This window comes from Leuciscus leuciscus (assembly GCF_965113295.1).
Source record: "Leuciscus leuciscus genome assembly, chromosome: 22".
In the NCBI taxonomy this organism is placed as follows: domain Eukaryota; kingdom Metazoa; phylum Chordata; class Actinopteri; order Cypriniformes; family Leuciscidae; genus Leuciscus; species Leuciscus leuciscus.
The window spans coordinates 420,166-446,151 of record NC_138746.1 but is presented as its reverse complement, the minus strand read 5'-3'; the positions used below and the strand labels follow the sequence as shown (position 1 = coordinate 446,151).

Genomic DNA, 25,986 nt, shown 5'->3' with positions numbered 1-25,986 from the left:
TCATGTCCATTCAAATCTGTTTACTTATAAAGGCTACATCATAATTTAACCAGGATGTTTGCTATTAGTGTATACAGTTTACATTCGATTGTCTCTCTCTCTCACACACACACACACACACACACACACACACACACACACACACACACACACACACACACACACACACACACACACACACACCACTATGACCTAAATATCAGTTAATTCTGTGTTTCCCTGAATCATCAAACAGTTAAGAAGATTATTAAGACAAAAGAAACGATAAATAAGAAGAAGAAATATGCTTATTTTGTTATGAATCTCATAAAACAATGTCCAGGTCTAATTTCATCCCGAAAAATAAGAAACTACATTTGTTGCATTCCAGCAGTGAAGCGCATTTACCGCAAATTAAACTGTTATAATGCGTCAAGATTTATAATAATTCCATATCACTGTAATACAAATTATTATTTGTTTTATTTAAAGAAGTGAAAGCATTAGAGACACTAAGACAAATACTACATGCATACTTTACAATTTACATATTCATATTTTTCATATTACAGTCATGGGAATTTTGCTTGATTATCAGACACTTTATTTTAAGGTGTCATTGTTACAGTGTAATTATATATTTAAATACTGAGTGATATTAAGCAACTACATGTACTTACATTATGGTTAGGATTAGGGTTTGATTTGGTTGAGGGTTAGTTGCATGTAATTATGCATAATTTATAGTTATTACTATAGTAACTACATGTAACATAACAATGATGGTGTAAAATAAAGTGTTACGGAATCTTTTTATCTTGGGCTGAAACATGAGCTGGACGTGTCGAGAGATTCACTCATTCAAACAATAAATTAGCAGCGGATTGTTTGAGTTGATGAAGGAGTTTCAGTCAGGCACCGTGTCGGACAGCATGATGAGTTTCAGTCAGGCACCGTGTCGGACAGCATGATGAGTTTCAGTCAGGCACCGTGTCGGACAGCATGATGAGTTTCAGTCAGGCACCGTGTCGGACAGCATGATGAGTTTCAGTCAGGCACCGTGTCGGACAGCATGATGAGTTTCATGAGTTTCAGTCAGGCACCGTGTCGGACAGCATGATGAGTTTCATGAGTTTCAGTCAGGCACCGTGTCAGACAGCATGATGAGTTTCAGTCAGGCACCGTGTCGGACAGCATGATGAGTTTCAGTCAGGCACCGTGTCGGACAGCATGATGAGTTTCAGTCAGGCACCGTGTCGGACAGCATGATGAGTTTCATGAGTTTCAGTCAGGCACCGTGTCGGACAGCATGATGAGTTTCAGTCAGGCACCTTGTCGGACAGCATGATGAGTTTCAGTCAGGCACCGTGTCGGACAGCATGATGAGTTTCAGTCAGGCACCGTGTCGGACAGCATGATGAGTTTCAGTCAGGCACCGTGTCGGACAGCATGATGAGTTTCAGTCAGGCACCGTGTCGGACAGCATGATGAGTTTCATGAGTTTCAGTCAGGCACTGTGTCGGACAGCATGATGAGTTTCAGTCAGGCACCGTGTCGGACAGCATGATGAGTTTCAGTCAGGCACCGTGTCGGACAGCATGATGAGTTTCATGAGTTTCAGTCAGGCACCGTGTCGGACAGCATGATGAGTTTCAGTCAGGCACCGTGTCGGACAGCATGATGAGTTTCAGTCAGGCACCGTGTCGGACAGCATGATGAGTTTCAGTCAGGCACCGTGTCGGACAGCATGATGAGTTTCATGAGTTTCAGTCAGGCACCGTGTCAGACAGCATGATGAGTTTCAGTCAGGCACCGTGTCGGACAGCATGATGAGTTTCAGTCAGGCACCGTGTCGGACAGCATGATGAGTTTCAGGAGCGACTCAAACGAAGAGAACGACCCAGAATCATTAGCTGGAGTCTGAAGGCACAGACGTGCGGAGGAATTAAACGGGTAGTTCACCACAAAATGAAAATTAGCCCATGATTTACTCATTTACTGCCGGAAGCTAGTTATTATAGTGATGGATAGACGCACTTTTATGATGGATAGATGCACTTTTATGATGATAGACGCACTTTTATGATGGATAGACACACTTTTATGATGGACAGATGCACTTTTATGATGAATAGATGCACTTTTATGGACTTCAAAACAGATGGCCATTCACTGCCATTATAAAGCTTGGAAGAGCCAGGACATTTTTTAATATAACTGATTGTATTCGTCTGACAGAAGAATGTCATATACACCTAGGATGGCTTGAGGGCGAGTAAATCATGGGCTAATTTTCCTTTGTGGGTGAACTATCCCTTTAAACAGTCTTTTGTGTTCTGCAGAATATCACAGGACTGTTCCTCAGATCCGGCTGGGATTCAGTCTCAGACTAAAAAATTGTGGGTTTTTAGTCCAGGACAAAAATCTTTCGCGCTTCTGAAAAACCAGCCTTTTTAGCTTTAAAACTTGGTGCTTTCGGTGCACTTGTCAGGTGTGTTCAGGCTGTGTGTGTCTGTGTGTGTGTCTCTCAGCAGGGCGGATCCAGCGTTCAGCATGTCAACAGCCACGTCCCCCGAGGGCGAGGAGGGGTTTCCATCACACACACTCAGTGAGGGCTTTCCGTCACACACACTCAGTGAGGGCTTTCCGTCACACACACTCACTAAGGTGGAACCGGCAGGACAGCAGGAGAGCTTGACGCAGGCGGGCGACACACACACTCCGCTGCAGTGCCCGGTGTCCGTCTCTCCCTCGGCCCGCTCCAGCTGCACCGTCACGCTGTGGACCCCGGCCCGGTGGAACACCTGCAGGATCTGGCCGTGGAGCCCGACCCGCCCCGACGGCCCAGCCGCCCAGCTCAGATCCGCCAGCTCCGGACATACTCGCACGTGCAGCGTCGCCACGTTACGCCCTTTAGCCAGTTCCCACACGTGAGCCTCGTGAACGCTCGTCACGCCGGGGAGTTTGCACACACTCTCCACTGGGACACACACACAAAAACAAGCGTCATGAGTGGGAAGCTTTTCCATTAATGTCAGCATGAAACCACAATAGACATTTATGGAATATCTCAGTGTTTATTCTAAATGATTCATCAGTGTTTTAAACTCCTGTTCCTGGTAATCTTGAATGAGAATAAGTTCCTCTTGCAGCATCTCTTCTCTGACGACGAGGGCGGGGCTTTAACCTGTCACTCACATGAGATCAGCCAATAGCAAACCACAACTATCCAATCATCCAATCAATTACCCACAGACACAATCAAGCCCCGCCCACATTTGTTCTTGGCTCAGCCGCAGGTCAGCTGGACTCATCAGTGTGTGTGTGTGTGTGTGTGTGTGCTGGTGAACTCACGGACGGGGCTCAGCCGCAGGTCAGCCGGACTCATCAGAGTGTGTGTGTGTGTGTGTGTGTGTGTGTGTGTGCTGGTGAACTCACGGACGGGGCTCAGCCGCAGGTCAGCCGGACTCATCAGAGTGTGTGTGTGTGTGTGTGTGTGTGTGTGTGTGCTGGTGAACTCACGGACGGGGCTCAGCCGCAGGTCAGCCGGACTCATCAGAGTGTGTGTGTGTGTGTGTGTGTGTGTGTGTGTGTGTGTGAGTGTGTGTGTGCTGGTGAACTCACGGACAGGGCTCAGCCGCAGGTCAGCCGGACTCATCTGCAACAGGATTCCAGCGGTTTCTTTGACCAGTGGAATGGCGGTGGACATGATGATGGCCACCATGACGAGGGTCAGACTGGGGTCCACGTAACACTGCCAGTTGCACGGGCTCTCAGGGGCCAGGGGCCACACATAGAACAGAGCCGACGCCACGACCACCACCACCGACCCCAGAGCGTCATTCAGCACGTGCAGAAGAACACCTGCAGAGACGAGGGACAACACTGACCCTCAGAGAGACGAGATCCACACGCGGACCAACACTCAAACGCAGGAGACTCACCTCGGATGTTCAGAGGAGGACCTTCTCTCTCAGGCTTCTGGTCCTGGAGGCCTGTGGATGCATAATGGACAAGTGTGGAGTGCAGAACTGAAGATCCACAAGCATGTTTGGTTCTGAGGGTCAAACATCACAGCTGAACGATCAGAGGTCATGGACTAGAGCTCGTTCACACAGAATGCGTGTTTCTCTAACATGAGCTGACCGCTGCGCTCGTGTGAAGCCTTGTCTCCGCAGCGCGAGCCTCCACAAACGCATGAGATGTTCATCCCTGACGCGCTCGCCGTTGTGCTAAACTCGAGACTCGAGTGATTGTCATCTAGGGTTAGGTTAGGGCTACCTTAAAGCAACACTAAAGAACTTAAAATAATGTTTCCAACGTAACAGGGTGAAAGGCACTTCTGCAGCCGAGCTCGGAGTTCGGCCTAAACCCAGAGTTAGGACTAGAGGTGTGGAGAAGGGGTGGTGGAGGGATGCTGCTAAACTGTCAATAAATTGAGGTGAGACTGCTGAATATATATACACCTCTTTTCGTCGATTGCTGAGTGTTCTCCACTCATGTTAATATCTGAACGTGCTCCTCCCGAACTTTGTTAATAAAACATCATTTCGAATGAGATATAAGAAACTACAAACTTGACTTGCTTTACGGCAAGCGTTACAATAGTCATTATTTTGTTTTTCTTCGTTTCTGATGTCACAATACATCATACTTTCATAAAATCATGCAACATACTGTATCTACCTTGTCTGTGGACATCGTTCATTCCGAAGCCGGTGCTGGATGAACAGAGCTCTAGCGTGTGTGCGACGGTAGGCTAAATTATTTACGACAGCAGTAATGGACAATTCCGCTTCCAACCTGTAGGGCGACCGAAGAGGAAAAGTTCTTTAGTGTTGCTTTAACATTTTCATTTAGTTTCGTGAACATGTTTATAAAACATGGACCTTTATTTTTATTAAATGGGCTTATGTCTGCTATCGTAAGGTCCTTTTGTAAATGTAAACTTATTTAGACTCACAAACTGGGTGCCAGTGTGATGAGAACATGCAGCCAGATTCGGCTCGAAGTCGTGCATCTTCGGAAGCGGAGCCGTGCGGAAAGTTACAAAAAATGCCGTGCACACCGCCATGCACTAAACGCGCAGGACCGCCCACTCAGCGATGACGTCATTTTTGCCGTGCGCACCTTCGCGCTCGTGCGGACGCGGCGAGTATAAACCAAGCTAAAAGTTAATCTTTTAAACAACTAGATCTTTATTCCAGTCGCTTTTGTTACACCTTCTGTTCTGTGTGAATGGCCTCTTTCATTGCAGATTATTAGTTCAAAGTACAAGTAAACAGTCAATACTGTACTAATAATTCATGCATGATCTGTTTACAACAACTCATCACACACACTCTCTCTCTCTCTCTCTCTCTCTCTCTCTCTCTCTCTCTCTCTCTCTCTCTCTCTCTCACACACACACACACACACACAGACACACTATGAAGCGTTGTGATGATCAGCACCTGCTTCTTCCTCCGCCGCGTCCCCGTCCTCTTTGCGCGACGCCCCTTCGTCCTTCTGCCGCCCCGCGCACAGGCACCGGTAGTCCTGGAACACCGCGAGCCCGAGCACGTTCACTGCGAGCCCGAGCGCGCCCACGATCAGCACCAGGGTTGGGTCATCGATGGCCTGCGGCAACGCGAGCCTCTTCAGCGACTCCATGGACACGGAGAAGCAGAGCGCCGCGAGGAACACCGCGTTGGCCAACGCGCCCACCACCTCCGCGCGGCCCATGCCGTAGGTGAAACGCCCCGAGCCGACGCGCCGCGACACGCGCGCCGCCGTCAACCCGACGCACAGCGACAGTATATCCGACAGCATGTTGAAGGAGTCGGACACCAGCGCGATGGAGTTCCCCATGTAACCCGCCACGATCTCGGCCACGAAGAAGATCACGGTGATGACGAGCATCAGGATCAGGCGGCACGTCTTCCCGCTGTAGCGGCCCATGATGGAGTGTGTGTGTGTGATGGAGAGAGTGTGTGAGAAGCAGGTGTGCTCGTCTATCGCGCGCGTTCAGGTGTGTGTGAGCTGCAGGTGTGTGTGTGATGGTGTGTGAGCTGCAGGTGTGCTTGTCTCTGCTCATCACCTGGAGTCTCACGTTGCCGAGCATGAGTTGGCAGTTTTACACACACACACACACACACACACACACACACACACACACACACACACACACACACACACACACACACACACACACACACACACACAGCGATGATTCAGCGCGCGCGTCTCAAGTCAAGTCCCCTTTATTTATACAGCGCTTTTTACAGCACAGAGTGTTTCACAGCAGCTTTACAGAGATATCAGGAGAATAATGCAACAGAGTTTGTTTCCAGAAGAAAATAGCGTCACAGTCCGGCTGAAGTAAGTTCAGTGATGATTCATTTAAATTTAAATAAAATTAATAAAAAAAAGTTATTATTAATTTAGTTCATTTATATATATATATATATATCCTCTCTGGAGAAAGCCATGATGTCATCGTCCAGCTCAGTTCAGTTCTCATATAATGGAGGCAGAGCAATAATACTGTTGAATATTAAATTAAATGGCGTCGCGCGCTGTTGTGCTGCTGGATTCCTCTCACTGTCACCTTTGGACACTCTCACACACACACACACACACCCGGCGGGTTTCTGTCCTGCTTACACTCAGTGTTTCAGGGTTAGTTAGTGAGTTCAGGTCAGCCGGGTTACTGTTCTCCGTGCTCAGCGCTTCTGCTCACTGTAAAAACAGTCAGATAATAAATCATCTGCGATAAAATGAGCGTGATAAGAGTCTGCTGACTGACAGCTTTCATCTCGGGTCATAAAGCCTCTATATATAATCAGCTATTTCACCTTTATATTCTCTCTCGTGTCCTCAAACAACTCACACATGCACTCTCAGAAATAAGGCTCTTTACCTTCCAATCTGTTTATTCCACAAAAGGTTCTTTAGATGAAGAACAATATTTTAATAAAGGTTCCAAAAAGGGGTTTTCAGAAGAAGAACCATTTCAGCAATCAGTCCTTAAAAGAACCATTTCTTTCTTAGTGTGAAGTACATCTTAATAATCTGAAGAAACGTTTGTGCAATGGAAAGATTCAATGGATGTTTAAGTCGAGTCAGCTTTACCTCTACAGCGCTTTCTACAGTACAGGTGTTTCAGGGCATCTCTACAGTACAGGTGTTTCAGGGCATCTCTACAGTACAGGTGTTTCAGGGCATCTCTACAGTACAGGTGTTTCAGGGCATCTCTACAGTACAGGTGTTTCAGGGCATCTCTACAGTACAGGTGTTTCAGAGCATCTCTACAGTACAGGTGTTTCAGAGCATCTCTACAGTACAGGTGTTTCAGGGCATCTCTACAGTACAGGTGTTTCAGAGCATCTCTACAGTACAGGTGTTTCAGGGCATCTCTTCAGAGCATCTCTACAGTACAGGTGTTTCAGGGCATCTCTACGGTACAGGTGTTTCAGGGCATCTCTACGGTACAGGTGTTTCAGGGCATCTCTACGGTACAGGTGTTTCAGGGCATCTCTACAGTACAGGTGTTTCAGGGCATCTCTACAGTACAGGTGTTTCAGAGCATCTCTACAGTACAGGTGTTTCAGGGCATCTCTACGGTACAGGTGTTTCAGGGCATCTCTACAGTACAGGTGTTTCAGAGCATCTCTACAGTACAGGTGTTTCAGGGCATCTCTACGGTACAGGTGTTTCAGGGCATCTCTACAGTACAGGTGTTTCAGGGCATCTCTACAGTACAGGTGTTTCAGGGCATCTCTACAGTACAGGTGTTTCAGAGCATCTCCACAGTACAGGTGTTTCACAGTACAGGTGTTTCAGAGCATCTCTACAGTACAGGTGTTTCAGGGCATCTCTACGGTACAGGTGTTTCAGGGCATCTCTACAGTACAGGTGTTTCAGAGCATCTCTACAGTACAGGTGTTTCAGGGCATCTCTACAGTACAGGTGTTTCAGGGCATCTCTACAGTACAGGTGTTTCAGGGCATCTCTACAGTACAGGTGTTTCAGGGCATCTCTACGGTACAGGTGTTTCAGGGCATCTCTACAGTACAGGTGTTTCAGAGCATCTCTACAGTACAGGTGTTTCAGGGCATCTCTACGGTACAGGTGTTTCAGGGCATCTCTACAGTACAGGTGTTTCAGGGCATCTCTACAGTACAGGTGTTTCAGGGCATCTCTACAGTACAGGTGTTTCAGGGCATCTCTACAGTACAGGTGTTTCAGGGCATCTCTACGGTACAGGTGTTTCAGGGCATCTCTACGGTACAGGTGTTTCAGGGCATCTCTACAGTACAGGTGTTTCAGGGCATCTCTACAGTACAGGTGTTTCAGGGCATCTCTACAGTACAGGTGTTTCAGGGCATCTCTACGGTACAGGTGTTTCAGGGCATCTCTACGGTACAGGTGTTTCAGGGCATCTCTACAGTACAGGTGTTTCAGGGCATCTCTACAGTACAGGTGTTTAAGAGCATCTCTACAGTACAGGTGTTTCAGGGCATCTCTACAGTACAGGTGTTTCAGAGCATCTCTACAGTACAGGTGTTTCAGAGCATCTCTACAGTACAGGTGTTTCAGGGCATCTCTACGGTACAGGTGTTTCAGGGCATCTCTACGGTACAGGTGTTTCAGGGCATCTCTACGGTACAGGTGTTTCAGAGCATCTCTACAGTACAGGTGTTTCAGAGCATCTCTACAGTACAGGTGTTTCAGGGCATCTCTACGGTACAGGTGTTTCAGAGCATCTCTACAGTACAGGTGTTTCAGAGCATCTCTACAGTACAGGTGTTTCAGAGCATCTCTACAGTACAGGTGTTTCAGGGCATCTCTACAGTACAGGTGTTTCAGAGCATCTCTACAGTACAGGTGTTTCAGGGCATCTCTACAGCGATGAACATGTGTGTGTTCTGTTGTTCAGCTGAAGTCAGTTCAGTTCCACTGTGAAGATCATCCATTATCAAATGAGTTTATTTCATCTATAAAGCAGTTTTGTAGAAATATTGTTGAATATTAAGTGACCTCAAGGTTAAATGTTCTTTACTGGAACCATCACTGTCACTGAAAGGTTTGTTGGGGAACCAGAAATGGTTCTTCTATGGAAACCCTAACCCTATTTCTAAGAGTAAGAAGCAGTTTCTTTTAACATTCTGATTTGTGTGGTGTCAGTAAACATGTGTTTGACCAGCAGAAATTAGGTTTTGTTCCAGTGTACGTGACCAGGGCTTGAATGACAGCAGATGTAAGATAAAACCCTTCCGTCACCTCTAGTTAATACTCAAACACACACACACACACACACACACACACACAGAACAGAAGATGATCCTCTGTGATGTTTGATGAAGTCGAGCACATTCTCCTCCAGACTGCAGAACACTGAGCTTCACTGCCCTCTGCTGGAGAAACCCAGCACACATCTTCATCTTCAGGAAGTGTTTATTCCCCAGTCCGACATCATATTCAACAACATGAAGCTCAAGCTAAACACAACTGAGACGCTGCAAACATAATGAACAGAAAATGCTTTAATGAAAGGATAAATATAGAGAAGCAGAAAACGGTCTTGCTGGTCACACTTTTACATCACACACAAACGAACACTAAAGAGAAACGATCATAAGCATGTGAGGAATTTGCTGAGAATTACAGAACAATAAAGTTTCAGACGCAGAACTGAGGAGCTTTAGGAACAAATCCAGCTGTGAACACGCCAGTAATCGCTTCACACACACTCAACGCTCCTCTGAACGCCAAACTAGGGAAAGAGCAACTCAACTAGAACAAACCATTCCTAACAAAGGCAGAACGTGTGTGATGGAGAACTATAGGGATCTTTAGTGTGTGTGTGTGTGTGTGTGTGGTGAACAGGCTGGTGTATGGGGATCTTTAGAGAGTGTGTGATCGAGAACTATCAGGATCTTTAGAGTGTGTGTGTGTGTGTGTTCTCTTCACTCAGAGCAATGCCTTCATCACAGCGCTGACAGAAACCTGTTCAACCAGAAGAGAAGCTTCAGATCCTCCAGTCATGAATCCTGAACCGGTTTGTTTAGCTCTCGCACAGATGATGATGAGCTGTTATTACAGCCTCACACTCCTCATCGCTATCAGCGATCTAACCCTAACCCTCATCTATAAACTATCAAGGACACAGTGAGTTTGGAGAAATCAGTGGAGTAGTGATTCATCATCTTTAACTCCTGTGATCCTGACAGCAGGAACGAGAGCCACTCTCACACACACACACACACACACACACACACACACACACACACACACACACACACACACACACACACACACACACACACTGCTGTGGTTTGACTGTCTTCAGCTCAGCTTCTGCTCTCAGAGAACGAGATGAAACACAATCCACTATTTTCAGATGTATGAATCTTTCTGTTCTGTTCAGGTTTCATCATATCGAATTTTGGAAAGATGGTGAGAAAACTCATTATTGAACTAATGTAATCAGTATCTACAAATGTGTTGCATAACGTTGACTGAGAATAACATTGACATAAAGGTGAGCTGAAGACACACAGTACTGGCCCAGACACACACAGCACTGGCCCAGACACACACAGCACTGGCCCAGACACACACAGCACTGGCCCAGACACACACAGCACTGGCCCAGACACACACAGTACTGGCCCAGACACACACAGCACTGGCACAGACACACACAGCACTGGCCCAGACACACACAGTACTGGCCCAGACACACACAGCACTGGCCCAGACACACACAGCACTGGCCCAGACACACACAGCACGAAGCAGTGGCTCTAACACTCACAGAGAGGAAAGATGCTTATGAATCTCTGTCAGTGTTTATAGCAGTAATATGGATTCACATTCCTTCATGAGCCTCATCATTTCTGTAGTTGCAGCCAATTAAAGAGGAGATTTCTCAGCATCAAATGTGTTTATTTGTAAATCTATCTAGATAAGACCATGTTTCTCTGCGAGGAGGCGGGCTGATGGAGGTCACGTGACCATGTGACCGGGCTGACGGAGGTCACGTGACTCAGGAGGCGTCTGATGAAGGTCATGTGATCAGGAGGCGTCTGATGAAGGTCACGTGACTGGGCTGATGAAGGTCATGTGATCACGTGACCGGGCTGACGGAGGTCACGTGACTCAGGAGGCGTCTGATGAAGGTCACGTGACTCAGGAGGCGTCTGACGGCACGTGCTCCTCGAAGCCCTCGCTCTCCCGCACCAGCGCTCGCTCCAGGATCACTCGGCCCTCTTTATAGCGCTGGCTGTCCTCTGTGGCGAACTCGTAGATCCAGCCCAGTTTACTGTTGCAGTTCTTACAGCTCACGTCCCGAACCATGTGTCTGCCCGTCAACATCACCCGGTCCTGCACCTCACTGTACTGCAGGTTCACCACCTGAGGACACACACACACACACACGTTACACACGGTCCTGCTCCTCACTGTACTGCAGGTTCACCACCTGAGGACACACACACACACACACACACACACGTTACACACGGTCCTGCTCCTCACTGTACTGCAGGTTCACCACCTGAGGACACACACACACACACACACACACGTTACACACGGTCCTGCTCCTCACTGTACTGCAGGTTCACCACCTGAGGACACACACACACACACACGTTACACACGGTCCTGCTCCTCACTGTACTGCAGGTTCACCACCTGAGGACACACACACACACACACGTTACACACGGTCCTGCTCCTCACTGTACTGCAGGTTCACCACCTGAGGACACACACACACACACACGTTACACACGGTCCTGCTCCTCACTGTACTGCAGGTTCATCACCTGAGGACACACACACACACACACACGTTACACACGGTCCTGCTCCTCACTGTACTGCAGGTTCACCACCTGAGGACACACACACACACACACACACACACACACACACACACACACACACACACACACACACACACACACACACACACACACACACACACACACACACACAGTTCTGGCTGCAGATAAAGTACTAATTGTTGGTGATTTTAATATACATGTAGATAACGAAAAAGATGCATTGGCATTTAAAGACATTCTGAACTCTACTGGAGTTAGACAACACGTGTCAGGACCGACTCATTCTCGAAATCATACTCTAGATCTAATATTATCACACGGAATAGATGTTGATGCCGTTGAAATTCTGCAGCAGAGCGATGACATCTCCGATCATTATCTAGTCTCGTGTAAACTTCATTTAGCCAAGGCTGCAAAGCCGACTCCGTGTTACAAATATGTTAGACCTATCACTTCTGCCACTAAAGATTGCTTTATTAATAATCTTCCTGATCAGTTTCACCATCTCAGCATCCCAGATAGCTTAGAAGAACTCGATATTGCAACAGAAACTTTTAACTCTCTCTTTTCCAGCACTTTAGACACAGTTGCTCCTTTGCGCTTAAAGAAGATTAAAGAAAATAGTCCAACGCTGTGGTACAACGAGCACACTCAGGCCCTTAAGAGAGCAGCCAGAGAGATGGAGCGTTGCTGGAAGAAAACAAAACTAGAGGTATTTCGCATCTCATGGAAGGAGAGTTCGACTGCATACAGAGAGGCTTTAAAAGCTGCTGGATCTGCTTATTTTTCAAACCTATTAGAAGAAAATAAACACAACCCTAGGTATTTATTTGAAACAGTGGCTAAACTAACGAAAAATAAAGCTTCAAGCCCAGAAGTTTCCAAGCAGCACAGCAGTAATGACTTTATGAACTTCTTCACTTATAAGATTGATAATATCAGGGAGAAAATGATAACCATGCAACCGTCTACTACAGTATCACATCAGGCAGTGCATTGTAGTCTCCCTAAGGAAAAATTCAATTCATTCGTTGCTATTGGAGAGGAAGAATTTACTACATTTACATTTTACATTTATGCATTTGGCAGACGCTTTTATCCAAAGCGACTTACATTGCGTTATCCTATACATTTATACATAGGTATGTGCGATCCCCTGGGATCGAACCCACAACCTTGCGTTGTTAACGCAATGCTCTTACCACTGAGCTACAGGAAACTCTACTAAACTCGTTAAATCATCTAAACCGACAACATGTATGTTAGACCCTATACCGACTAAGCTACTGAAAGAGATGCTCCCAGAGGTCACAGATCCTCTTCTTAATATCATTAATTCATCTTTGTCACTAGGATACGCACCAAAAAATTTTAAGCTGGCTATGATTAAACCGCTTGTTAAAAAACGCAACTTGATCGTACAGAATTAGTCAATTACAGGCCAATCTCGAATCTGCCTTTTCTGTCAAAGATACTAGAAAAGGCAGTATCCTCACAACTATGTTCCTTTTTAGAAAGAAATGATATCTGGAGGATTTCCAATCAGGATTTAGACCGCACCATAGTACCGAGACAGCTCTCATTAGAGTCACACATGATCTGCTCTTATCATCCGATCGTGGTTGTATCTCTCTATTAGTGTTACTCGATCTTAGTGCTGCATTTGACACTATTGACCACAACATTCTTTTAAATAGACTCGAAAATTATGTTGGCATTAGTGGAATTGCAATAGCATGGTTTAAATCATACTTATCTGACCGTTATCAGTTTGTAGCAGTAAATGAAGAGATGTCTCATCAATCACAAGTTCAGTATGGCGTACCACAAGGCTCAGTACTAGGACCGCTGCTGTTCACTCTGTACATGCTACCCTCACACACACACACTGGCCCTCATTTATCATTCTTGCGTAGAAACGGGCGTATATGTTGGCGTAAGATTATGCTTACACTCCTCTCACCGCCTGATTTATGAAGCTGTGCGTACCTTTAAAATCCAGGTGTACGCAATACCTGCCCTTGATAAATGCCGCGGCTGAAAACGATCGTCATTAGAATAACACGCCCCTATATATTACAGTTTTTTTCGATTGCTAAACGACAGTGAGCACAACTGGAGCTACATGTGCAAAACTCTAACTACAGTCTGCACTACCAACAGTCCCCTGAGCTAAACAGTTCACATCACCTGCAAAACTCATTCCAAGCAACACAACTCTTAACACACGGCTCAAAACAGCCTCAGTGCAGCCAAACACTACACACAACCCTCACTGAGATAACACACACTGTCACTCAGAACACACTGAGAGGAAACACACTACACACAACCCTCACTGAGATAACACACACTGTCACTCAGAACACACTGAGAGGAAACACACTACACACAACCCTCACTGAGATAACACACACTGTCACTCAGAACACACTGAGAGGAAACACACTACACACAACCCTCACTGAGATAACACACACTGTCACTCAGAACACACTGAGGAAACACACTACACACACCCCTCACTGAGATAACACACACTGTCACTCAGAACACACTGAGAGGAAACACACTCGCATCAAACACCAATACAGAAAATACTAACTTTTCATCTTTACAGTTTGAACAATTTCAGTGACTTCATACAAAGTAATATTTTCTTCAAAGAAAAGAGTGACATTCTTTCACATGATTTATTTAAATTTTTAGAACATAATTCTTTAAGGTAAATGAACATTAGCAGTTTGCTTCAATAGTCTGTAGTAATTTACGGAATTACAGTAATGAGAAAAAAAGGTCGAAACTAAAAGTACATACTGTAATTCGAACAAATAATTGAGGGGCTAATCCTGCCTCTCTCTAGCATCAGGACACAGGTTTACATCAACATCACATCTAATGTTCTCTCTTGCCATGAGAACCTTCTGGAGTGCCTTATCCATCCCTGGCAGTCCTCTGGACTCGTGTCCTCACATCCGGCACGCATCCGCCCTCTCCCTGCCACCCTTCTCCCTCCACCAACCCGTCTTCCTTGTTCCATTTCCAAAATTAGTCTTTCTGAGCTCTACCTATATATATATATATATATATATATATATATATATATGTGTGTGTGTGTGTGTGTGTGTGTGTGTGTGTGTGTGTGTGTTCACTAACAAGTCTAAAACAAGACCCCTGCTTAGCCTTTCAGCTGAAACTGCACTCATCAGTGTTTGAAAGGCACAAGGCTGAAATCTATTCTGTTTTGAATGTGTGGTTCACAGTTTTGACAGCAGTGTGTTAGCATTTGAACAAAGTGCTGTAAATCCACAGTGTTGTGCAGGTTGTGGTTAAAGTCATGGGATAAGGGTGTAGAGTTTTGAAAACTGTGTTCAAGCAATGAAAAACGAACTAGAGTTTGGTCCTCATGAACTGCTGCTGTGCAGACTGTAGTTAGAGTTTTGCACATGTGACTCCAGTTGTGCCCAATGTCGTTTAGCAATCGAAAAAAACTGTAAAGTCTCCGCTTCCCCCACGCCCTCATTTTACGCCATGGACACACGGAAGACGGCAAAGAAGAGAAACTTGGATGAGCAAATGACCTATCACAATGCATTATTTTACAGCACGTGTTTTGAAACAATTAGCATTTAATTTCGTATCACCTCACATGTATTGGGGTGTACAATAGTGATGATGATGTGATGTGGAGTACCATTCATTCACATGAATAATTGCATGACAATTTGTAATATTCTTATTATTCTTATTATGATTTTTATTATTAATGACGCTTATTGTTATTTAGAAGAAGAATGTCGTTATTATTATTTGTATTATTATTATTATTATTATTATTTAAAAGAAGAAGAATGTCATTTTTATTATTTTGTCAGTCTGAATTATTTTTTGGTCATTGAAAGCCTTTCATTACTGAACCCAGTCCGTGCGCACCTGCCGGGCCTAACCCTGGCCTAACCATCGTTTCAAAGAATAGTACGACGGTGAGCGCGTCGAGTATAGAGTATCTCGTCCGTTTGGGGAGGTGCGCGCGCAGTCTGCGGAGACTCGCGCTGCGGAGCCAGGCCAAAGTATAAACAACGTCAGGTAAAGCGCACAGGCTCGCAACTGAAGGAATACATATGCCTACAAATCAAATGCTTTGGTAAAGTCACACAAATTAACCATTGAAGTTCATGTTGCACAAAAATAAACACTAAAGTTTATAATTACTATATTTTTTTATTTTTTTTACAGTGGGTCATAATATATCATAACTTTTAGTTTGTCAGTGCGTTTTGTGGTGTTAAGAATTGTTTTTCTGCGCATTTCCGCTCTAACTCAAAACGTGCGTACATGTACACCACCTCCTGAGCTGGCGTAGGGTTAGAGCATGAGTACATGTACACCACCTCCTGAGCTGGCGTAGGATTAGAGCGTGCGTACATGTACACCACCTCCTGAGCTGGCGTAGGATTAGAGCGTGCGTACATGTACACCACCTCCTGAGCTGGCGTAGGATTAGAGCGTGCGTACATGTACACCACCTCCTGAGCTGGCGTAGGATTAGAGCGTGCGTACATGTACACCACCTCCTGAGCTGGCGTAGGATTAGAGCGTGCGTACATGTACACCACCTCCTGAGCTGGCGTAGGATTAGAGCGTGCGTACATTAACACCACCTCCTGAGCTGGCGTAGGATTAGAGCGTGCGTACATGTACACCACCTCCTGAGCTGGTGTAGGATTAGAGCGTGCGTACATGTACACCACCTCCTGAGCTGGCGTAGGATTAGAGCGTGCGTACATTAACACCACCTCCTGAGCTGGCGTAGGATTTGAGCGTGCGTACATGTACACCACCTCCTGAGCTGGCGTAGGATTTGAGCGTGCGTACATGTACACCACCTCCTGAGCTGGCGTAGGATTAGAGCGTGCGTACATTAACACCACCTCCTGAGCTGGCGTAGGATTAGAGCGTGCGTACATGTACACCACCTCCTGAGCTGGCGTAGGATTTGAGCGTGCGTACATGTACACCACCTCCTGAGCTGGTGTAGGATTAGAGCGTGCGTACATGTACACCACCTCCTGAGCTGGCGTAGGATTAGAGCGTGCGTACATGTACACCACCTCCTGAGCTGGCGTAGGATTAGAGCGTGCGTACATGTACACCACCTCCTGAGCTGGCGTAGGATTAGAGCGTGCGTACATGTACACCACCTCCTGAGCTGGTGTAGGATTAGAGCGTGCGTACATGTACACCACCTCCTGAGCTGGCGTAGGATTAGAGCGTGCGTACATGTACACCACCTCCTGAGCTGGCGTAGGATTAGAGCGTGCGTACATGTACACCACCTCCTGAGCTGGCGTAGGATTAGAGCGTGCGTACATGTACACCACCTCCTGAGCTGGCGTAGGATTAGAGCGTGCGTACATGTACACCACCTCCTGAGCTGGCGTAGGATTAGAGCGTGCGTACATGTACACCACCTCCTGAGCTGGCGTAGGATTAGAGCGTGCGTACATGTACACCACCTCCTGAGCTGGCGTAGGATTAGAGCGTGCGTACATGTACACCACCTCCTGAGCTGGCGTAGGATTTGAGCGTGCCGTACGCCAACGTCCATATTGATAAATCTCAAAGTCACCGTGGTTTTGGGTGTACGCCAGGTGTACGCTGGAAATTTGGTGTACGCACTTTTGATAAATGAGGGCCAATCTGTGTACATGCTACCCTCACACACACACACACACACACACACACACACACACACACACACACATAACACACACAACCATTAGGAGATATCATTATGAAGCATGGCATTAGTTTTCACTGTTATGCTGATGATACTCAGCTCTATATTTCTTCACGCCCTGACGAAACTTACTAATTCACAAAATTAACGGAATGCACAGCTGATATAAAAAACTGGATGACTAATTTCCTACTACTAAACTCTGAAAAAACAGAGATTCTAATTATTGGACAAAAAACGTCCTCACGTAATAACCTAGAATACTGTCTAACACTTGATGGCTGCTCTGTCAAGTCTTCGTCGTCGGTTAGGAACCTGGGTGTGTGTGTGTGTGTGTGTGTGTGTGTGTGTGTGAGTGTGTGTGTGTATGTAAGTGAGTGTGTGAGTGAGTGTGTGTGTGTGTGTGTGTGTGTGTGTGTGTGTGTGTGTGTGTGTGTGTGTGTGAGTGAGTATGTTAAAGGTACGTCCGTGGATCACGGCTGAACACGTCTTCTCCACACTCATTTACAAACAAACATTTTTTTTTTTTTTGCCTATCGTGCGTCTACTCTACACTCCTACCACTAAAAAAAAAACGGATTATATCCAAGACTTCAGTCATAAATTTGTATTAATATTGATAGCATCACTGGTAGCTTCGTTGCTAACTCACTGTCCATCTGTTAAAATGGTGAATATATCAGATGTAAGTAGTCTACCTTTTGGTGCAGGTGAGGACACATTTGAGCTGCACGCACTGCAGTCTGAGCTGGAAGCTGTTGAGAAACAGATCCACAACCTTTTATTGAGACAGGCCGAGCTGAGAGACCGGTGTTTGGCTCTTGAAACATCACGCGCCGATGCACACAAATCAGTGTTTAACGTTACTAACCCGCTGACTCCGACCGCGTCTACTCCGTGCGTTCCTCAGCATCGGTCGCGATCAGCCATGGTCTCGTTCACTCCGGCTCCAACACGCCACCACGAAGCCTGGGTGGTTCCGCAGCGGAAGACGCGAGTCAGGTTTAGACCAAGACTTTCTCCGACCCTCCCGGTTTTCGAGTTATCCACACAAAACCGCTTCTCCCCTCTTCGCGAAACAGAACGTGATGCTGTGATCCTCGGCGATTCCATCGTTCGGCACGTACACGCTACGTTAGGTAAAAGTAAGGTGCAAAGTCACTGCTTTCCTGGTGCTCGTGTTTCTGAAATCGCTGCTCGCGTTCCCGAGATCCTGAATGGTGACGAGCGCGTCGGAACTGTGGTCCTGCACGCGGGAGTGAACGACATCAGGCTGCACCAGACGGAGATTCTGAAGAAAGACTTCAGGAATCTGATCGATACGGTACGCAGCACATCGCCTGAAACAACGATCATTGTGTCAGGACCGCTTCCCACGTACCGACTAGGGCATGAAAAGTTCAGCAGATTATTTGCGCTAAATGAATGGTTAATGTCATGGTGCAATGAGCAGAAACTGCTCTTTGTAAATAATTGGAATATGTTTTGGGAGCGTCCTAGGCTTTTCCGTGCTGATGGCTTACACCCAAGCAGATTCGGAGCGGATCTTCTGTCGGATAACATCTCCAAAATGTTAAATACCCTTTGACTAGTAACCAAAAGTCCAAATCATAGTCTCTGCTGCACCAATTCAACTGATATAAATACTAGTGTAGAACATTGCATAGAAACCGTGTCTATTCCTCGTTTAGTGAGATCAAATAATAAATCTAATGCAGGATCTAGGAAAAATCTAATTGTTATTAAAACAGAAAATGTTGCTATTAGTAAACAAAAACTATTTCTAAAGCTAGGTCTTCTAAACATTAGATCACTCACACCTAAGGCAGTTATTGTAAATGAAATAGTCACAGATAATAGCTTCGATGTACTTTGCCTTACTGAAACCTGGCTTAAACCAAATGATTATTTCGGTATTAATGAGTCTACTCCTCCTGGATACTGTTATAAGCATGAGCCCCGTCTGATTGGTCGTGGCGGCGGTGTTGCAACCATCTATTCATGGCTTTCATCAGGTCCCTTTCCACAGGTGTATTAAAGGTCCCATGACATGAATTTTCACTTTCTGAGGTTTTTTAACATTAATATGAGTTCCCCTAGCCTGTATATGGTCCCCAAGTTTCTAAAAATTTTAATCGGTGTAAATCGAGCTTTTGCTCTCTTTCTCTGCCTTTGAGAAAATGGAGGCTCATATGCGCTGATCTTGAATCTCCTCCTTATGACGTCATAAGGAGGAAATGTTACCTCCCCTGTCTCTGCTTTGCCCGCCCAGAGAATATTTTCCGCCCATGAGAAAATGAGCTAGGAAGTCGAAACGCGCGCGCGATTTTAGTTTGTCCACGAGAGATATCATGGCTTTTGAGCGAGCGAAGCATAACAATTGCTCAATAATTGGATGTACAAATGAACACCGAAGGGTCAATACAGAGCTGGGCTTGCTGAACGTCTGAAACTAAAGTCTGGATCACTCTCTTTGGCTCAGTTACACACCTCGGACAAAAATGTCAACTAATGATATATAAGTGTGTTGCTTTACTGTTTATGGTTACCTAGATTTTACACGTAGAATGTGGCTGTAACATTAGCTATGCAGTTTATGTGTGTGAATACACACACTGTAACGCGAGTGTTGTACACTTCTTTGTTATTTGGATAACCGTTTCCCTGTTGGTTATATGGCGCGCGCGATATCCGCATTTCAAGATCGCAGAGCTTGATGTAATTGTAATAAGATAAATACAGACGTTACAGATCTCTCATGAAAAGGCAACAGTAGGTTCGCGTAAGATACATGATGATAACTGTAAACCATCCGAATAAAGTACCGTATCCAGACATAATATTTTAAACTAACCATTCGGAAACGTCCTGCTGGAGCCGCTGAGTTGCAACTTCTTCATCCGTTGCTTCTCCATCTGGATCAGATTCTGGGTCAAACTGAAATGTTTGAAAGACTGCGTGTCTTCGTGCCATTGCTATATCCAACGTAAACATGCACGCCACGGTACCGTTGCGCAAGATGGTCAAGGCCACACCCACCCTCCACCTTGCGCCGCCTTTCTCCTCCTCATTAGTATTTAAAGCTACAGACACCGAAACGGCCCGTCTGAAGGAAGCTCATTCTGGGACTGGCTTGTAGTGGCTATAATTCTGCACTGAGGCTGAATTTTTGGAAAGAGATTTCAGATACAGTACTAGGGACCACTAATGCCTATATTAAAGCCTACAAAAAGTAGCATGTCATGGGACCTTTAATCAAGCACAATGCAGTCTGCATTCATAATCTAGGTGCTTGATTTTATACACCTGTGGAAAGGGACCTGATGAAACCCATGAATAGAAATATTCTCAATGTTACTCAGAAAACGGGTTATAAGTTTATTTCATTTGAAGTACTTGTACTAAATGTTACGCTCTTAGATGTTAGAAAAACATCCCTATTATCTCTAGCCTTGGCTACCGTATATAGACCGCCAGGGCCTTACGCTGATTTCCTAAAAGAGTTTGCAGATTTTCTCTCAGACCTATTAGTCAATGTCGATAAAGCATTAATTGTTGGAGATTTTAACATACACGTAGATAATCCAAATGATGCGTTAGGAGCTGCGTTTACAGATTTATTAAATTCATTTGGGGTCAAGCAAAACGTCACCGGACCAACACATCGTCTTAATCATACACTCGATTTAATTATATCACACGGAACCGATCCAACCGATATAGATATCATTCCACAAAGTGATGATGTCACTGATCATTACATGGTAACTTGCATATTACGTACTGCTGTAATATGTCATGCAGCGCCGCGTTATCAACCAGGCAGAACAATCCTCCCATCCACCATAGATAATTATATATGATGCCACTTGGAAATATTATAAGGAAACATGGAATTAGTTTCCATTGTTATGCTGATGACACTCAAATATATATTTCATCACGGCCGGATGAAAACGCTAAATTTTCCAAATTGACAGAGTGTGTAAAAGATATAAAAGATTGGATGACGCGTAATTTTCTTTTATTAAATCCAGACAAGACAGAGGTAATACTTATCGGTTCAAAAAACCGCCCACAAAATCTCGCACAATACAACTTTAACATCATAGGATGTCCTGTTACTTTATCCTCTACAGTAAAAGACCTGGGTGTTATACTCGATTGCAACCTGTCTTTTGAAAATCATATTTCATATGTTACAAAAACAGCATTTTTTCACCTTAGAAACATTGCTAAGCTACGTAATATGCTATCAGTTTCTGATGCAGAAAAGTTAGTTCATGCATTCATGACCTCGAGACTGGATTACTGTAATGCTTTACTAGCTGGTTGTCCTGCATCCTCAATAAACAAGCTACAGTTAGTCCAAAATGCCGCCGCTAGAGTTCTTACTAGATCAAGAAAATATGATCATATAACACAGATTTTATCATCACTGCATTGGTTACCTATAAAGCTCCGTATTAATTATAAGGTATTGCTACTGACTTATAAAGCCCTAAACGGCTTAGCTCCAGTCTATTTAACGGATCTTCTATCGCCCTATAATCCATCGCGCTCTTTAAGATCACTAAATTCAAGGCTTTTGGTCATACCTAGGATATCCAGAACCACCAAAGGAGGGAGAGCATTTTCACATTTGGCTCCAAAACTCTGGAATAGTCTTCCTGATACTGTTCGTTGCTCAGACTCGCTCTCCCAGTTTAAAACTAGATTAAAGTCGCATCTCTTCAGCCAGGCATTCATATAATCCTACAGTTCAAACTACAATCCGGCCTCTAGCTCATAAATGCCAGAGGAGAACTGGCCCCCGACTGAGCCTGGGTTCTCCCAAGGTTTCTTTTTTCTCCATTAGGTCACCTGATGGAGTTTTAGGACACCATTAGGTCACCTGATGGAGTTTTAGGACACCATTAGGTCACTTGATGGAGTTTTTCGGTTCCTTGCCACTGTTGCCTTTGGCTTGCTCAGTTGGGGATATTTTGGGGATATTTAATTTAATTTTATCAATCAATAAATTCCTCTTGAAACAAACTTTGTTGTATTATTTTAATTTAATACTGTGAAGCTGCTATACAAATAAACTTGACTTGAGTGTGTGTGTGTGAGTGAGTAAGAATGTGAGTGAGTGTGTGTGTGTGTGTGTGTGTGTGTGTGTGTGAGTGAGTATGTGTGTGTGTGTGTGTGTGTGTGTGTGTGAGTATGTGAGTGAGTGAGTGTGTGTGTGTGTGTGAGTGAGTGAGTATGTGAGTGAGTGAGTGAGTGTGTGTGTGTGTGTGTGTGTGTGTGTGTGTGTGTGTGTGTGTGTGTGTGTGTGAGTGAGTATGTGTGTGTGTGTGTGAGTGTGTGTGTGTGTGTGTGTGTGTGTATGTGTGAGAGAGAATCTGTGAGTGAGTGTGTGAGTGAGTGAGTGTGTGTGTGTGTGTGTGTGTGTGTGTGTGTGTGTGTGTGTGTGTGTGTGTATGTGTGAGAGAGAATCTGTGAGTGAGTGTGTGTGTGTATGTGTGAGTGAGTGTGTGTACACATGCCTTGTTGAAGAGGAAGGCTCTCCCTGTGGCTCCAGTAAAGCGGGTTGAGATCAGCTCTGAGCGGTTTGTCAGGATCGTGTCACAGTTTGCACAGGAAAACAGGCGCGTCCCACCGATGTGATCCAAGAAGATCCGGCCCATGATTCCTGCGACACACACACACACACACACACACACACACACCTGTGAGGAGAGACGAGCACCGTTGTAACGGCAGTATTCAGTCACAGTGAGTGAGTGGAGAACAACAGCTGTTCAGAACACAGGCTTCTGGGATTGATAGAACAACACTATAAACATGTGTGTCGCCTCTCTCTTCTTCATCTTTTTCTCTCTCTTCTTCATATGTCACACACTCATATATCACTCTCTCTCTCTCTCTCTCTTCTTCATGTCACCCTTTCTCTCTCTCTCTCTCTCTCTTCTTCATGTCACCCTTTCTCTCTCTCTCTCTCTCTCTCTCTTCTTCATGTCACCCTTTCTCTCTCTCTCTCTCTCTCTCTCTCTCTCTTCTTCATGTCACCCTTTCTCTCTCTCTCTCTCTCTCTCTCTCTCTCTCTTCTTCATGTCACCCTTTCTCTCTCTCTCTCTCTCTCTCTCTCTCTCTCTCTCTCAATTCAATTCAAATGTGCTTTATTGGCATGACAATTATTTCAATGTATTGCCAAAGTACTTCCAATCATCATACATATACATACATAAAATAAATGGCATAGATAAATAAAAATTAAAAAGGTAAGTAGAACAATTCTCTCTCTCTCGTCTGTCGCTCAGCGTCACACAACAACAACAACAACAACAACAATATGATCAGATGTGCTTGAAAACGGTTATGGCGATTAATGGTCGAAATAAAAGCAAATCTCGCCGTTAAGGGTTAGTATGATTAAAACTCTTACCAGCAGATTTAGATCGAGTGTTTGTTTATTTCCGTACAGCTCGCGCTGCTGTTTCCTTTCTGCGCTTTCGCCAGACTTTATATCAACATCCGGTTCGGTGACGCGCGCGATGACGTCACGCGCACTGGCGCACGTGTCATGACAACAGCTGTCGGGAGTGTTTTCTTCTACTATTCTTAATATTTCTGTTATTATTAAGTTGGCTGAGAAAGCCAACTTACTGATATTGTACTTAAACTTATTATTAAGTTGGCTTGAGAAAGCCAACATATTGAAATCCTATTTAAACTTATTATTATTATTAAGTTGGCTTGAGAGAGCCAACATATTGAAATCCTATTTAAACTTATTATTATTATTATTAATATTATTATTATTATTCTTCTGTGAAAAACTATTGACTCAAACTCGCCCTAGAGCTTTAACTCTACATACTCCAAACTCGGCTCAGACACTCAAACTGATCTGAAGTTTTATGCTATATCTTTTCAGACTGATCGGACTTACGGTTTTCCTACAAATGACGATCAAAACTCGGAAAAAGTCCCATTGACTTAACATTGGGCATTCTAAAAAAATTCAAACTCACCAACCGACAAAAATTCAAATCTAAATCCCTTGAAAACTAAATCAAACTGCCATTCTATATATATTAGCCAATGAAACTCATTTAAACTAATAAACTCTAATTTCATACACTTATAAACTAATTAACTTAAATTGAATAACTAATTAACTAATAAACTCATGAATTCATAGACTTATGAACTCTTAAACTCATAAATTAATAAACTCTGAACTCTAAACTCATTTAAACTTATAAACTCTAAACTCAAAAACTTGTACACTTATAAACTCATCAATTTATACACTTATAAACTCTAAACTCATAAACTCTGAGTGTGTGTGTGTGTGTGTGTGTGTGTCTATCTATCTACCGCTCTGAATACCATAGCAACCACCCAGAACACCCTAGCAACAACCTAGCAACCACCCAGAACACCCTAGCAACCACCCAAAAGACCCTAGCAACCACCCAAAATATCCTAGCAACCACCCAAAAGACCCTAGCAACCACCCAAAACACCCTAGCAACCACCCAAATGACCATAGCAACCACCCAAAAGACCCTAGCAACCATCCAAAACACCCTAGCAACCGCCTAGCAACCACCCAAAAGACCCTAGCAACCACCCAAAACACCCTAGCAACCGCCTAGCAACCACCCAAAAGACCCTAGCAACCACCCAAAACACCCTAGCAACCGCCTAGCAACCACCCAAAAGACCCTAGCAACCACCCAAAATATCCTAGCAACCACCCAAAAGACCCTAGCAACCACCCAAAACACCCTAGCAACCGCCTAGCAACCACCCAAAAGACCCTAGCAACCACCCAAAACACCCTAGCAACCGCCTAGCAACCACCCAAAAGACCCTAGCAACCACCCAGAACACCCTAGCAACCGCCTAGCAACCACCCAAAACACCCTAGCAACCGCCTAGCAACCACCCAAAAGACCATAGCAACCACCCAAAACACCCTAGCAACCGCCTAGCAACCACCCAAAAAACCCTAGCAACCACCCAGAACACCCTAGCAACCGCCTAGCAACCACCCAAAAGACCCTAGCAACCACCTAGCAACCACCCAAAAGACCCTAGCAACCACCCAGGACACCCTAGCAACCACCTAGCAACCACCCAGAACACCCTAGCAACCTCCCAAAATACCCTAGGAACACCATAGCAACCACCCATAAAATCCTAGCAACCGCCTAGCAAAAAACTTTCTGGTCCAAACTTTCTCAAGCCAACTTAAAGTTTGTCTCGACGAACTTTCGCATCTAGTTAAGTTGGCTTGAGAAAGCCAACATATTGAAATCCTATTTAAACTTATTATTAATATTATTATTATTCTTCTGTGGAAACTATTGACTCAAACTCGCCCTAGAGCTTTAACTCTACATACTCCAAACTCGGCTCAGACACTCAAACTGA

At 44.9% G+C, this 25,986-nt stretch overlaps 3 protein-coding genes across 4 annotated transcripts; all 3 read right to left on the bottom strand.

The window, feature by feature from the left end:
- slc30a10 (solute carrier family 30 member 10) lies at nucleotides 1–7,220 on the bottom strand. Its single transcript, XM_082153430.1, has 5 exons — nucleotides 5,433–7,220; nucleotides 3,924–3,974; nucleotides 3,604–3,843; nucleotides 1,416–2,959; nucleotides 1–1,310 (listed from the first exon to the last, which is right to left on the bottom strand). Exons 1-4 carry the CDS (start codon nucleotides 5,917–5,919, stop codon nucleotides 2,439–2,441), a joined length of 1,299 nt encoding a protein of 432 aa, XP_082009556.1. The 5' UTR covers nucleotides 5,920–7,220; the 3' UTR covers nucleotides 1–1,310; nucleotides 1,416–2,438.
- A 2,271-nt stretch (nucleotides 7,221–9,491) lies between these two features.
- On the bottom strand, nucleotides 9,492–24,119 carry ypel5 (yippee-like 5). Of its 2 annotated transcripts, none has more exons than XM_082153520.1 (3): nucleotides 23,987–24,119; nucleotides 23,088–23,233; nucleotides 9,492–11,379 (listed from the first exon to the last, which is right to left on the bottom strand). In XM_082153520.1, the coding sequence occupies exons 2-3, from the start codon at nucleotides 23,226–23,228 to the stop codon at nucleotides 11,155–11,157; spliced, it is 366 nt and encodes a 121-aa protein (XP_082009646.1). In that variant the 5' UTR covers nucleotides 23,229–23,233; nucleotides 23,987–24,119; the 3' UTR covers nucleotides 9,492–11,154. The 2 variants fall into 2 exon arrangements, with proteins under 2 accessions (XP_082009646.1, XP_082009647.1); XM_082153521.1 differs by having other exon boundaries at nucleotides 23,088–23,270; nucleotides 23,987–24,056.
- LOC309486316 (uncharacterized protein) lies at nucleotides 14,660–17,682 on the bottom strand (the record flags this gene model as incomplete). Its single annotated transcript, XM_082153560.1, has 3 exons — nucleotides 17,560–17,682; nucleotides 16,782–17,527; nucleotides 14,660–14,675 (listed from the first exon to the last, which is right to left on the bottom strand). Exons 2-3 carry the CDS (start codon nucleotides 17,366–17,368, stop codon nucleotides 14,660–14,662), a joined length of 603 nt encoding a protein of 200 aa, XP_082009686.1. The 5' UTR covers nucleotides 17,369–17,527; nucleotides 17,560–17,682.
- Nucleotides 24,120–25,986: the final 1,867 nt, after the last annotated feature.

Coding starts and splice junctions, on each gene's coding strand:
- slc30a10 (XM_082153430.1), bottom strand. CDS start 5,919: ATGGGCCGCTACAGCGGGAAGACGTGCCGCCTGATCCTGATGCTCGTC. Junction 3,844..3,923: donor TCCTCCTCTGAACATCCGAG/GTGAGTCTCCTG, acceptor TCGTCTCTGCAG/GTGTTCTTCTGCACGTGCTG. Junction 2,960..3,603: donor CCTGCGGCTGAGCCCTGTCC/GTGAGTTCACCA, acceptor TGTGTGTCCCAG/TGGAGAGTGTGTGCAAACTC.
- ypel5 (XM_082153520.1), bottom strand. CDS start 23,228: ATGGGCCGGATCTTCTTGGATCACATCGGTGGGACGCGCCTGTTTTCC. Junction 11,380..23,087: donor GAGCCTTCCTCTTCAACAAG/GCATGTGTACAC, acceptor GTGTGTCCTCAG/GTGGTGAACCTGCAGTACAG.